A 14,206-nucleotide genomic window follows, 5' to 3' on the forward strand; every position below is an offset into this window, starting at 1 on the left:
CAGTGCTGAGGAGAGTCCGTCCAGAAACCCGATGGCTGCTGAGCAACAGCCGCTCCCAAACCTGGCAGTGTGGGACTCAGGACTACCGCATGACAAGAGGCACCAGTCAAATGCAGGCACGTGGCACAGAACATCTGTTTGTTTTCTAGTCTTATCCTCAGCGATTTTAATTGGCGTGGAGTAATGAACTGACCGCTGGTTCCTGTATCGCCATTAGGAATCAACACTGAATCCCATCCACACCATCGCAGAAGCACCAGGTCATTCAGTCGGCCCAGAAGTACTTTCTTAAAAGGGCTGCAGTTGTTGGCAGTTTAGAAGCAGAAGAAGAAGTGCAATATATTTAGAAGAAGAAGAATATCCAGTAGATTTTGTTAACTGACTACAAGATGTTGCAGTTGGTCACTGGTGCCATCTTTCTGGAAGGTACATCTTCCAGGTACATCTGTAGAAATTTGCTGAAGTAACATATCAAATCCCCTCAAACTCGTAATGAAGTATAGTTAGTTGCTGGCATGCCTTCTTTGTCATTGCATCAATATGTTGGGCCCAAGATCGATCTTCAGTGATGTTGACACCACTTGAAGCTTCTGATCTCACTGACTCCTGTATGCTTCCTCATCACCATCTGACATTCTGCTGACAACAGTTCTATCATTGGTGAATTTTTTGATGGTGTTTTTTGATCCACACTGACTGTGGTCTCCTGATGAGGAAGTCAAGGATGCAGTTACAGAGGGAGGTGCAGAGGCCCAGGTTTTGAAGCTTATTGATTATTATTGAAGGTGCAGAAGGGAATAGTGTTGAACAATGAGCTGCAGCCAATAGACAGCAGCCTGTTGAGGTATTGCTGTTGTCCAGGTGGTCCAAGGCTGAGTGGAGAGCAGGTGAGACTGCATTCATTGTAGACCTAATGTGAAGGTACATGGAGCTGAGGAACAGATTAATCAAGATAATGCCAGTAATGGCTCAAGAGTCTTATCAATTTTTCTGCTGCTACCCTAAATGCAACTCAGCATTTAATTTCCAACAAGAGAAAACTTGCAGATGCTGGAAATCCAGGCAACATACATAAAATGCTGGAGAAACTCAGCAAGCCAGGCAGCATCTATGGAAAAGAATAAACAGTCGACGTTTTGATCAGAGACCCTTCATCAGAACGCATGATGAAGGGTCTCGGCCCAAAACGTCGACTGTTTACTCTTTTCCATAGATGCTGCCTGGCCTGTTGAGTTCCTCCAGCATTCTGTGTGTGTTGTTAGCATTTAATTTGCTGACTATCCAAGATTTAACATTTTATTGTTCTTCATTTAATGAAATTATGGGAATGGGTATGTGTTTTTATTTTGCCAGCCATTAATAATGTCTATCAACCATTTTGTAAAAAGAAGAAACTCTGAGTCAAAGTAGTCATTGATTATCCTAATTTTATGACATGAGAAGTTTTTGGAAATTCTTTGCTGTAAACTTTGCATTTTAATTACAATATCGCTGAGACTGAAAGTTTAATATACTACTAAGTATAAGATAACTGTTGTTTATCATCCTTTCTGTACACCCAAAACAGTGACTGCAAAGCTGAAAATGTATGGCACCTGTTGACTGAAGTATATCTGATTTTGCACTGATAGATTTTTATTTCTGCATTGACTTGTTCTTACAGGAAAGCTGAGCTCTGAGCGTGCCCTAAGGAAGCAGCAACAGTTAGACAACATAATCTCCATTGTGACAAATTTGGCCAGACCTGGTGATACAATCGTTGATTTCTGCAGTGGAGGGGTATGTAATTTTAAGATCTTTACTAACTTTAATTATCATAGATTGGAGAAGGCCATTTGGCCCACTGTGCTATGTGGTGGGCATCCATATATGTTAATCCATTTTCCAGCACTTGACCCAGAGCTTTATCAAATAATGCACATACTCATCTAAGCACATGTTAACTATTGTCAGTGACTCTGCTTCCACCACTTTCACTGGCAGTGCACTCCAGGTATTCACCACTCTCAGGTAAAAAATGTCCCTGTCAGTTCCCCTCCAAATCTTGTAGCCTTTATCCTAAATTCAAGTCCCCTAGTTTTTTTGTTTTTTTAAAAAAAAATTTATTAGTTTTTCAAAACATTTTACAAAATTAAAAACCCCAAATCCCAATGAGGAGCATTAATACAGAGCAAGGTTAAGCATACAATAACAATATGCTACAGAGGAAGAGAATTTAACAAAAAAGCACCTAAATTAAAGACAAGTGAGCTGAGTGTCCTCCCCAAACCCCACAACACAAGAAAAAAAACAATTCCAGACCAACCACCACACAATATAGAGAGTATAAGTCCGGACAGTCAAACTCCCAGACTGTGAATACACTTAGCAACAGAGGATAATAATGCCTACTACCAGAAAAAAAAAGGGAGCTGAAAGCAAGGGACCGAAAAGAAAAAAAAACCCTAGTCAAGAGGAAGGTTATGAAAGTACTCGATAAAAGGCCCCCAGATCTTATGGAACTTTAAATCCGAATTGAGAACTGAATAATGAATTTTTTCGAGGTCCAAGCAGGCCATAATGTCGTTAAGCCATTGCGCATGAGTGGGCGGGGCAACATCTCTCCATCTAAGGAGGATCAAGCGTCTCGCCAGGAGAGAGGCAAAGGATAGTATTCGGCATTTGGTCGGACCCAGACATAAATCTGTCTCGCCCCAAAAACCGAACAGAGCTATTAAGGGGTTAGGTTCTAGGTGCTGATTCAGAATACCCGATAGTGTAGTGAAGACATCTTTCCAGAATTTCTCCAAGCTAGGACAGAGCCAGTACATATGGATGAGAGAGGCCACGCCCCTCTTGCATTTATCACAGAGCGGACTAATGCCAGGGTAGAATCGAGATAGTTTAGATTTAGACATATGGGCTCTATGAACAATCTTAATCTGTAAGAGACAATGGCAAGCACAAAGAGAGGTTGAGTTAACCGATTTGAGAACTGAGTCCCAGCTCTCCTCGGATAAGGAGATATTTAAATCCTGCTCCCAGGCCATTTTAATTTTATCCACAGGGGCCCGTCGTAAGGCTGCTAATTTATCTTGGATAATTGAAATTAAACCTTTACCTAGTGGATTAATGGAGAGAAATAGGTCCATAGCATTTTTCGCAGGCATTTCAGGAAAGTTAGGAATTAAAGGAGCAGTAAAGTGTCAGATTTGGAGATATCTGAAAAAGTGAGCGTTAGGCAGGTTGAACTTAACAGAGAGCTGTTGAAAAGAAGTGAAGCGGTTATCAATGAAGAGATCTTCAAAATGTCTAATGCCCTTCCTGTACCAAACATGGAATGCTGAATCGAACGTGGTAGGTAAAAAAAGGTGATTATGTGCGACAGGGCTAGAAATGGAAAACCCCTGGAAACCATAGCATTTCCTGAACTGAGCCCATATACGCAAAGTGTGTCTAACCAGAGGATTAGCTATTGATCTGGGCAGACTGCTAGGGAGTGCAGAGCCAAGAAGTGCAGATATAGATACTTCTTTAGTGGAGCTCAACTCCATTGCCACCCAGTTAGGGCACTCAGGTTGACCGTGGAAGAAAGACCAGAAGGCAGCACAACGTATATTAGCTGCCCAGTAATATAAGCGAAAGTTAGGTAAAGCCATGCCACCCTCTTTTTTAGATTTTTGGAGGTGGATTTTATTAATTCTAGAGCGCTTATTCTGCCACAGATATGACAAAATAATAGAGTCTAAGGAATCAAAAAAAGATTTAGGAATAAAAATTGGGATAGATTGAAATAAGTATAAAAATTTGGGGAGAACATACATTTTGACAACATTGATACGACCTACCAAGGACATAGATAGAGGTGACCATTGTACCAGACTCTGTTTTGTAGCATATGAAAGATTGGCAAAGTTTTCACGAAAGAGATCTTTAAACTTCCTTGTGACTGTAATTCCAAGATAAGTAAATTGATTATGGACTACTTTAAAAGGGAGATCACGAAATGTTAGTTCTTGTGCTTCTTTATTAATTGGGAAAAGTTCACTCTTATGTAAATTAAGTTTATAGCCAGAGATCTGGCTAAACTGGTCAAGAAGTGAAAACATTAGAGGTAAGGATGTAGAAGGATTTGAGAGAAAGAGTAATAAGTCATCAGCATAAAGAGAAACTTTATGCTCAACACCCCCTCTCCAAATCCCGGTCAATTCAGGACAATTTCGAAATGCTATCGCCAAAGGTTCTATAGCCAAATCAAAGAGAAAGGGACTTAAGGGGCATCCCTGACGAGTGCCACGTTTGAGATTAAATACCTGGGATTTCTGAAAATTAGTTAAAACAGAAGCAGTAGGACACAGGTACAGCAATTTGATCCAAGAGATGAAACTTTGACCGAGTTCAAATTTTTCTAAGACTGCAAAAAGGTAGTTCCACTCTATACGATCAAATGCTTTCTCCGCATCGAGGGAGATAACACATTCAGGAGTCCCAGTTGGAACTGAGTATAAAATATTAAATAGACGCCGAATGTTAAAAAAAGGGAGACGGTTTTTAATAAAGCCTGTTTGGTCATCAGAGATAATGGAGGGAATAACGGTTTCTAATCTATGAGCCAACACTTTAGCTAAGATCTTTACATCAACATTGAGCAGAGAGATCGGCCTGTACGAGGAACACTCTGTTGGGTCTTTGCCCTTTTTTAAAAGAAGAATAATAAATGCCTCATTGAAAGAGGGTGGCAATTTGCCGTAGTTAAACGAGTCAGATAATACTGAAAGTAACTGAGAAGAAAGAAGTGAGGAGAATGATTTATAAAATTCCACAGGGAACCCATCAGGTCCAGGAGATTTCCCTGAGGACAGTGCAGAAATTGCAAAAGATATTTCTTCTAGTGATATAGGCGCATTAAGTTTGGCTTTGAAATCAGATGAAAGTGAGGGGATATTCAGATTCTGTAAAAATTGATCCACAGAGATATTGTCATTCAGGGATTCAGAGGAATAAAGCCGAGAATAAAAATTTTTAAATGCGTCATTAATTTCTAAATGATCCGATGTAAAGTCTCCGTTCTCCTTCCGGATCTTTGTAATATGTTGTTTGGCTTTAGAACGCCTCAGCTGATTGGCTAGGAATTTACCAGACTTATCCCCATGAATGTAAAAGCGGCTCTTGCTTTTGAGAAGTTGGCGTTCGACAGGTTGAGTGGACAGAAGGTTAAATTTAGTTTGGAGTTCAACGCGCTTCTTGTATAATTCAGGGTTCTTAGTTTGGGCATATAATTGATCCACATCTTTAATCTGGTTAATGAGGTCTGCTCGATCTGCACGGGATCTTCTATTGAGATTTGCTGTGTAAGAGATTATTTGACCCCTCAAATATGCTTTCATGGCATCCCAGACAATCTGGGATGGCACTTCAGGTGATGTATTAGTGTTAAAATAGAAGGTTATCTGGTCTTTAATAAATTTTACGAAATCATCATCCGATAATAAAGTTGAATCGAATCGCCAGTGTTTGTTCCTCTGAGGGAGACCGGGAAAGTTCAGGGAGAGGGTAATTGGGGCATGGTCAGAAATCAGTATACTCTGATAGTCACAAGTGTGGGCAAATGGGATAAGTTGGTTATCGAGTAGGAAATAGTCAATTCTAGTGAAGGTATGGTGAACATGTGAGAAAAAGGAATAATCTCTCTCCATAGGATGGAGGAAACGCCATATATCAGAGATACCAAAATTAGAGAGATTTGGTAGGTGATCTGGTAACAGAGGACGATCGGTCCAGTTTAGGATCCAACCAACAGTTAAAGTCACCACCCAATAATAGAGAGTATGAGTTTAAGTCTGGTAGTGAGGAAAAAAACCGTTCAAAAAAGTTAACATCATCAAAGTTGGGGGCATACAGGTTTGCTTGTGCAACTTTAGTGTTATATAGTTTACCAGAAACAATAATAAAACGGCCATTTGTGTCCGATATTTTATTATGGAGTTCAAAAGGAATATTTGAGTTAATAAGAATGGAGACTCCCCTAGCTTTAGCGGCAAAGGATGAATGAAAATGCTGACCCGCCCACTTGGACAGAAGCCGGGAGTTATCGAAACAACGAATATGAGTTTCTTGGAGGAAAGCAATGTCAGCTTTGAGTTGTTTAATATGTGAGAATACCTTCCTCCTTTTAACAGGGTGGTTCAGTCCCTTTACATTCCAGCTCACAAATTTAAGTGCACTAGCCATTATCAATTACTAATGCATAAAAGGCAGCAGGCATATAAAAAAATCAAGCAGTACCATAGCAGTCTGGGAGCAGAGATGTAAACATAGATTCGTAAGGTCAAAATATAAACATGTCCTAAACAATAAAGAAATGTTGGAACTGGAAAACCCACCCCACCCACACAACCCAAAACTAGATGGCTACCAAAACAAGTAGCTAGAAAGAGTCCCCTAGTTTTAAACTTTCCACCATTCTCTCCTATCTATACCCATTGTAACTTTATGCACCCCAGTCATGTCTCTTCTTAAACCCCTGTGATCCAGGGAAAATAGACCTTGCATCTCTAATGAAAATATCCATCCTTAGGCAACATTCTGGTGAATCTCTCTACTCCTTTCTGGTGCTATCACATCATTTCAATGGAGTGGTGACCAGAACTGCACACAGTATTCCAGCTGAGATCTGACTAAAGTTGAAGCATTACCTCCTTGCTCTTGTGTTCAGTGCTGAAACTAATGAAGGCCAGTACCCCTATGGCCTTCTTAACCATGTTATCAACCTGTCCTGCCATTTTCAGGGATCTTTGGATTTACATACCAAAGTACTCAATTGAAGTATTAAAGTGGGGGGGGGGGGAAGTAGGACCTTACAGTTGATGATAAAGGTCCTGGCCTCATTAGTATTCCATAATGCATCACGTCATATTTGTTATTCTTAAATTCCAGTACCTGCCATTTCTCAGCCCATTTCACCGTCATATTGATATTACCCTGTACCCTACCACTATACGTTGTCAACAACTCTGTCAGTCTTAGTGGAAGCTACTAACTTGCTGATCTTGCTGCCTGCATCCATATCCCAATCTTATGTTGAAAACAGTAAGGATGTCTGTGGATAACACAGACATCCAATCACAGAAACAACCCTCTGCCATTACTCTTTGTCTCTTATTGCCAAACCACTTTTGATTCAATTTTCCAGTTTCCCCTGGATCTCATGGGCCTAAAATCTTTGGAAGGACACAACATGTTGAACTGCATCTGTGAGGAGAAAGCAATTGTTGATGTTTCAGGTTAAGAACCTAAATCAGGACTGAGAGTGGAGAGGAAAGATAGCTGGTCCAAAGGGGAGAGGGGGAGGAATGAGACAGATCATAGGAGAGGGTGAAGGGAAGATGGGCAGAAGGGGGGAAGGTCGGAGTTGAGAGACAGATGAGGCAGATGGGTGATATGTGGATGCAGAAAGGGGAATAAAAGGAAGATGGAATCAGGTGGGGAATGATAGGGTAAAGCTGGTGACATATATAGAGGGTGTTAAGGGAGGACACAGCAGCTAAAAGTGCTGGAATCTGATAAGTAGAGAAGGTGTTAATGAGAACCAATGATGGAGAAGTGATGGCAAATGGAATCAGACGGACGGGCGAAGGGATCCATTTGGTGAAGTGTATGGGTAGTAGGTGCATAGAATGACAATGGGCCAAAGTATGGGGCTACAAGAGAGGGAGCAAAAATGGGAGGAATGGAGATGGGGCAGAATGAGAGAAAGAGAGGAGGTAAGTATTAGCCGAAATTCAAAAATTCAGTGTACCAATGGGTTGTAGCCTATCCAGGCAGAATATAAGGAGCCATTCTTCCTTCCTTGTCTGCTTCCACCTGCCTCTGCTCTTAACTCCACCCCTTCCTGGCCTTTACTTGGCTCTTACTGCCATCATCCCTCAGCCCTTTTGGTCTATCTATTCCCTACTGGCTGATCAACCGTGATCAACAATCAGTGGACTGGAGGAGGCATGCAGGTGATGCGGCTTGCCCCACTGAGTTCTTCCAGCAGATTACACGTTATTCCAAATTCTAGCATCTGTGGTCTTTTGTGTCATCATCTACCAGCCTTGTCTCAACCCTCCTACTCTCCTCTTTATACTGGCTGTCTTCCATCTCCATTCTCAGTCGAGTTGTAAGGTCACATAATGTTGAAAATTCCTGTTTGTTATTTGCAGCAGATTCCAGAAACTGCAGTATGTTGTGTCTCTTGTATGTTTTGTGCATTACTATTGAATAGTTTGTTTATAGTATAATATTTAGTTAAGAGTATGTTGAAATATATCACTGTTTTCGACAAAGTTGTCTGTGTCTTCTCAAAAATCAAATGCATTTTAAAAGCATACAGAAATATATATGAAAACATAATGGCAATTTGTACATTATATTGTCAAGCATGTACCTTTATGCTGGAAATTCTTGAGTTCAAAAGCATAAATATTTTTATCTATATATTTACCAAAGAATCTAGAATAAATTTAAGTGGAGTCAAGGAACCAATCAGCCATGACGCTATTGAATTGAGGAGTATGATCAAGATGCTGAACTGCCTACTTGAGGAAACAATGCTTCTGAACAAAGATTTATCAGCAGCTAGTTCAGCTAATTAAGTTCACAAATACTGAAGTTGTGCAAATATATGTCTTCAAATAGGGTGATTTTGGAGAATACAGTTTTATTTGTTAACTAATTGTGGAGAAAGTATATCCCCAAATCTTTATTTAAGGTTGTGGCAGCCCGCACACGTGGGACTTGAACTGCCATCGGGAGCCACGGGCAGACACGTGGTAACGTGTTTGGAACTACCCGCTCGGGGTGGACCTTCCAGGGACAGTCTGACGTCACGTCCGCCCTGTGGGTCGCAGGGGCCCATGGGAGGGCAGATTTAAGTGCGCGATTTTGAATCAGTAAAGGCATTCTGAGTTCAGCTCTCTTTGCCTCCGTGTGTTTCTTTAGTAGCGCATTGCGCACGATTACGTTGGTGACCCTGACGTTCCAGACAGCATCTGGAGCCGGCGACTCTGCGACCAGCCATGAGTTTGAATAATTCGCACAGCGCGGTCTCTCTGAAGCTCTCGACTTTTTAGGCCACTCAACCCCATGTTTGGTTCAAGCAGGCTGAGGCCCAGTTCAATATCAGAGACATTATAGCCGACGCCACATGGTACTACTACGTGGCCAGCACGCTCGACCAGGAGACAGCAGGCCGGATCATTGACTTCCTACGCCAACCACCAACGGAGGACAGGTATGCGAAGCTTAAGGCACTCCTGATCTGTACCTCCGGACTCTCCCACCACGAATGGGCCGCACGGCTCCTACACATGGACAGCCTGGGCGACCGCACGCCATCCGAGCTCATGAACGATATGCTGGCGCTCATGGACAGCCATAAGCCGTGCCTTTTATTTGAACAGTTGTTCCTCGAGCAAATGCCAAAGGACATTCGCCTCCTCCTCGAACATGGACATTCATAATGTGGTCCCAGGCCCGGAACTCATCGCTGCAAATGGCATCAGTATTTGAATGTACGGCCTGTGAACTATCTCACTGCATTTCGGGTCCAGCAGTTTCACTTGGACTTTCACATTGGCAGTGGTGTCACAGCCACTACTAGGGGCAGATTTCCTACGAGCCAACTGCCTCCTGGTTGACCTAGAAGGCTGGTGTTTAGTCCACGCTGAGACGTTCCAGACTTTCCAGCTCGGAGAAGCCAAGCTACTGGCCCTCCACCTGGATTCCGTGACTCTCTCGGGTAATGAATTTACCAGGGTGTTGGCGGAATTCCCCTTCATAGTCACCCCACAGTTCTCCACGGCCGACCCCTAGCATGGCATGCAGCACCACATCCCCACGCAAAGACCGCAGCTGCACGCCCAAGCTCGCAGGCTCCCACCTGACAAGCTCCACCTTGCCAAGGAGGAGTTCCGTAAGATGGAAGAGATGGGAATCGTACGCCACTCAGACAGCCCATGGGCATCTCCGCTGCACATGGTGCCCAAGTCCGCAGGAGGATGGAGGCCCTGTGGAGACTACAGAAGGCTCAACGACGCCACAACTGCCGACAGATACCCGGTACCCCACATCCAGGACTTAACAGCGAACCTGCAAGGAGTGATCTGGTCAGGGGATACCATCAGATCCCAGTTCACCCTGACGACGTGCCCAAGACAGCCCTCATCACCCTGTTCAGCTTGCTCAAACTCCTGAGGATGCCTTTCGGTCTCAAGAATGCAGCCCAAACTTTCCAAAGGCTCATGGACTCAGTGGGACGCGGCCTGGATTTCGTTTTCATTTACTTGGATGATCTACTGGTGGCCAGCAGTTCGCACCGAGCGCGTGGCACATTTACGCCAGCTCTGCCAACGCCTGAGCGACCACGGACTGGCAATCAATCCGGTGAAGTGCCAGTTCAGGCCGACGGAGATCGACTTCTTGGGCCACAGAGTCAACCGACATGGCGCAGTTCCCCTACCGAACAAGGTCCAGGCCATCCACCAGTTCCTCAAGCCCAGTGCGGTCAAGGGTCTGCAGTAGTTTGTAGGGATGGTCAACTTTTATCATCGGTTTGTGCTGGCGGCGGCCCACATCATGAGACCCTTGTTCAGCCTGATGGCCGGCAAGGCCAAAGAAGTGGCATGGGACGTGGAGTCCACGGAGGCGTTTGAGCGGGCCAAGGAGGCGCTGGCAAAGGCGGCCCTCCTAGTGGACCCGAGAGTCGATGTACCCACGGCACTCACAGTCGACGCTTCGGACACAACAGTTGGCAGAGTCCTGGAGCAGCTCGTTGAGGACCAGTGGCAACCACTCGCTTTCTTCAGCTGGCACCTACAGCCACCAGAGGTGAAGTACAGCACTTTTGACAGAGAGTTGCTAGCGCTCTATCTGGCTGTCCCGCATTTCCAGTACTTCCTCAAGGGAAGGGAGTTCACCATATATACGGACCACAAGCCCCTTACCTTCGCACTGGCCAAGGTATTGGACCCTTGGTCGGCTCGGCAGCAGAGGCACCTGCCCTTTATTTCAGAATTCACCACGGACATCCGCCACATCACAGGGAAGAACAAAGTCGTCGCCGACACACTGTCTCGCCCCTGCCTCCACTCTGTAGGCATATCGTCCTCAGGAATAGACTACGCAGCACTGGCGGAAGCACAATGGTCAGACACCGAGATCCCGGCTTACCGCACCGCCGTTTCAGGGCTCCAGTTGGAGGACATCTCTATCGGCCCGGCAGCGAATCGACTCCTGTGCGACGTATCTACCGATAAACCGCGACCCGTGGTACCAGCAGCATGGAGGCTCCGGGTGTTTGACACGCTGCACAACCAGGCCCACCTGTCCATCCGGGCATCCATCAAGCTGGTAGCGGACAGATTCGTCTGGCATGGTTTGTGCAAACAGGTCGGACACTGGGCCAGGACCTGCGTACACTGCCAGACCGCCAAAGTCCAGCGGCACGTGAAGGCTCCCCTCCAGCAGTTCCAGCCGATGCAAAGGAGGTTCCAACACATCCATGTGGACATCGTCGGCCCCCTGCCAGTCTCCCGGGGCACCAGGTATATCTTTACCATGGTAGACAGGTTCACCGGACCGTACCACTCACAGACACGTCCACTGAGTCCTGCGTCAGGGTGCTCATTGCAAACTGGATCGCCAGGTTCGGCCTCCCAATGGACATCACCTCCGACAGAGGGGCACAGTTCACGTCTGGTTTGTGGACAGCACTGGCACAGCTCCTGGGCACCCAACTGTGTCACACCACAGCGTACCATCCCCAGTCCAACGGTTTGGCAGAGCAATTCCACCGGCATCTCAAGTCGGCCCTGATGGCATGCCTCAAGGGTCCCAACTGGACAGATGAGCTTCCCTGGGTCCTACTGGGCAGCCGCACAGCCCCCAAAGAGGACCTGGACAACACCTTGGCGGAATTGGTCTATGGCGCCCCCCTGACGGTTCCAGGCGAGTTCATACCAAAGGCCCGAGGTTCGGAAGAAATTCCAGCAATGGTGCTAACGAGGCTGCGGGACAAGGTAGGAACCCTGGCACCGGTCCCGACCTCCAGGCATGGTCCCACGCCATCCTTCACCCCCAAAAGACCTCCAAGACTGTGAGTATGTTTTTATTCGCAGGGGCATGCACAGGTCACCTCTATGACGGTGGTACGAGGGACCCTTCAAGGTGATCTGGCACAACGGAACCACATGTGTCATGGAGGTGGGTGGCCGGGAAGAGACTTCTATAGTGGACTGCCTCAAACCAGTGCACTTGGACATTGAGCAACCAGTGAAGGTACCAGCACCGGCCGGCGAGGCCAGCCACACAGACTGGGGGCTCCACTCCCCCGATGGACGTTTCTGGGGGGGGGTGGCGGCCCACACACGCGGGACTCAAACCGCCATCAGGAGCCTGAATGAAATGATTCTAGAAAGATCATGACCAATGTATCCGTTCGCAATTCAGAAACCTCTTTCGGGACCCTGGGATGTAGTCCATCTAGTCCAGGTGACTTATTCATCTTAAGACTTTTCAGTTTGCCTTGCACTTTTTCCTTTGTAATAGCAATGGCACTCACTCCTGCTATTTCACACTCATGGACCTCTGGCATACAGCTACTGTCTTCCACAGTAAAGACTGAAGCAGGGTACTTATTAAGTTCATCTGCATTTCTTTGTCCCCCATTACTACCTCACCAACATCATTTTCCAGTGGTCCAATATCAACTCTCATTTCCCTTTTATTCTTTATGCAACTGAAAAAAACATTATATTATTGGCTGGTTTGCCCTCATATTTCACCTTTTCCCTCCTTATATATCTTTTTTACTTGCCTTTTGTTGGATTTTAAAAGCTTTCCAATCATCCAACTTCCCATTAACTTTTGCTACATTGTATGCCCTTTCCTTGGTTTTTATGCAGTCCTTATCTTCCCTTGTCAGCCACAGTTGCCTAGCCCTGCCATTTGAGAACAACTTCTTCTGTGGAGCATAATCTATCCTGTGCCTTGTGAACTATTCCCAGAACCTTCGGCCACCTCTGTTCTGCCATCATCCCCGCCAGTATCCCCCTCCAAGCCACCTGGGCTAACTCCTCTCTTGTGGCTCTGTAATTCCCTTTATTCCATTGTGATACTGATACATGTGAGTTATGAGCAAACACGAGGAAATCTGCAGATGCTGGAAATTCAAACAACACACACAAAATGCTGGTGGAACACAGCAGGCCAGGCAGCATCTATAAGGAGAAGCACTGCCGACGTTTCGGGCTGAGACCCTTCATCAAGACTAACTGAAAGGAAAGATAGTAAGAGATTTGAAAGTAGTGGGGGGGAGGGGGAAATGCAAAATGATAGGAGAAGACCGGAGGGGGTGGGATGAAGCTAAGAGCTGGAAAGGTGATTGGCGAAAGTGATACAGAGCTGGAGAAGGGAGAGGATCATGGGACGGGAGGCCTCGGGAGAAAGAAAGTGGGGGGGAAGCACCAGAGGGAGATGGAGAACAGGCAAACAACTAAATATGTCAGGGAGGGGGTAAGAAGGGGAGGAGGGGCATTTACAGAAGTTAGAGAAGTCAATGTTCATGCCATCAGGTCGGAGGCTACCCAGCTGGTATATAAGGTGTTGTTCCTCCAACCTGAGTTTGGATTCATTTTGATAGTAGAGGAGGCCATGGATAGACATATCAGAATGGGAATGGGACGTGGAATTAAAATGTGTGGCCACTGGGAGATCCTGCTTTCTCTGGCGGACCGAGCGTAGGTGTTCAGCGAAACGGTCTCCCAGTCTGCGTCGGGTCTCACCAATATATAAAAGGCCACACCGGGAGCACCAGATGCAGTATACCACACCAGCCGACTCACAGGTGAAGTGTTGCCTCCCCTGGAAGGACTGTCTGGGGCCCTGAATGGTGGTGAGGGAGGAAGTGTAAGGACAGGTGTAGCACTTGTTCCGCTAACAAGGATAAGTGCCAGGAGGGAGATCAGTAGGAAGGGATGGGGGGGGACGAGTGGACAAGGGAGTGGCATAGGGAGCGATCCCTGCGGAAAGCAGAAAAAGTGGGGGAGGGAAAGATGTGCTTGGTAGTGGGATCCCGTTGGAGGTGGCGGAAGTTACGGAGAATTATACGTTGGACCTGGAGGCTGGTGGGGTGGTAGGTGAGGACAAGGGGAACCCTATCCCAAATGAGGTGGTGGGCGGATGGGGT

At 45.8% G+C, this 14,206-nt stretch overlaps 1 protein-coding gene across 5 annotated transcripts in view; it reads left to right on the top strand.

Annotated features, from left to right (window-relative positions):
• The window catches only part of gstcd (glutathione S-transferase, C-terminal domain containing), a 230,140-nt gene that overhangs the window by 174,344 nt on the left and 41,590 nt on the right, over nucleotides 1–14,206 (top strand). For all 5 annotated transcript variants that reach the window (XR_012098605.1, XR_012098606.1, XM_073042489.1 and 2 more), the window contains one exon: nucleotides 1,664–1,779. Coding sequence is in view for 3 of the 5 variants with exons in the window: in XM_073042489.1 (XP_072898590.1) it covers nucleotides 1,664–1,779 (116 nt within the window). In the remaining 2 variants the exon portion in view is untranslated. The remainder of the gene's footprint in view (nucleotides 1–1,663; nucleotides 1,780–14,206) is intronic.

This window comes from Hemitrygon akajei, chromosome 4 (genome assembly GCF_048418815.1).
Source record: "Hemitrygon akajei chromosome 4, sHemAka1.3, whole genome shotgun sequence".
NCBI classification, from domain to species: domain Eukaryota; kingdom Metazoa; phylum Chordata; class Chondrichthyes; order Myliobatiformes; family Dasyatidae; genus Hemitrygon; species Hemitrygon akajei.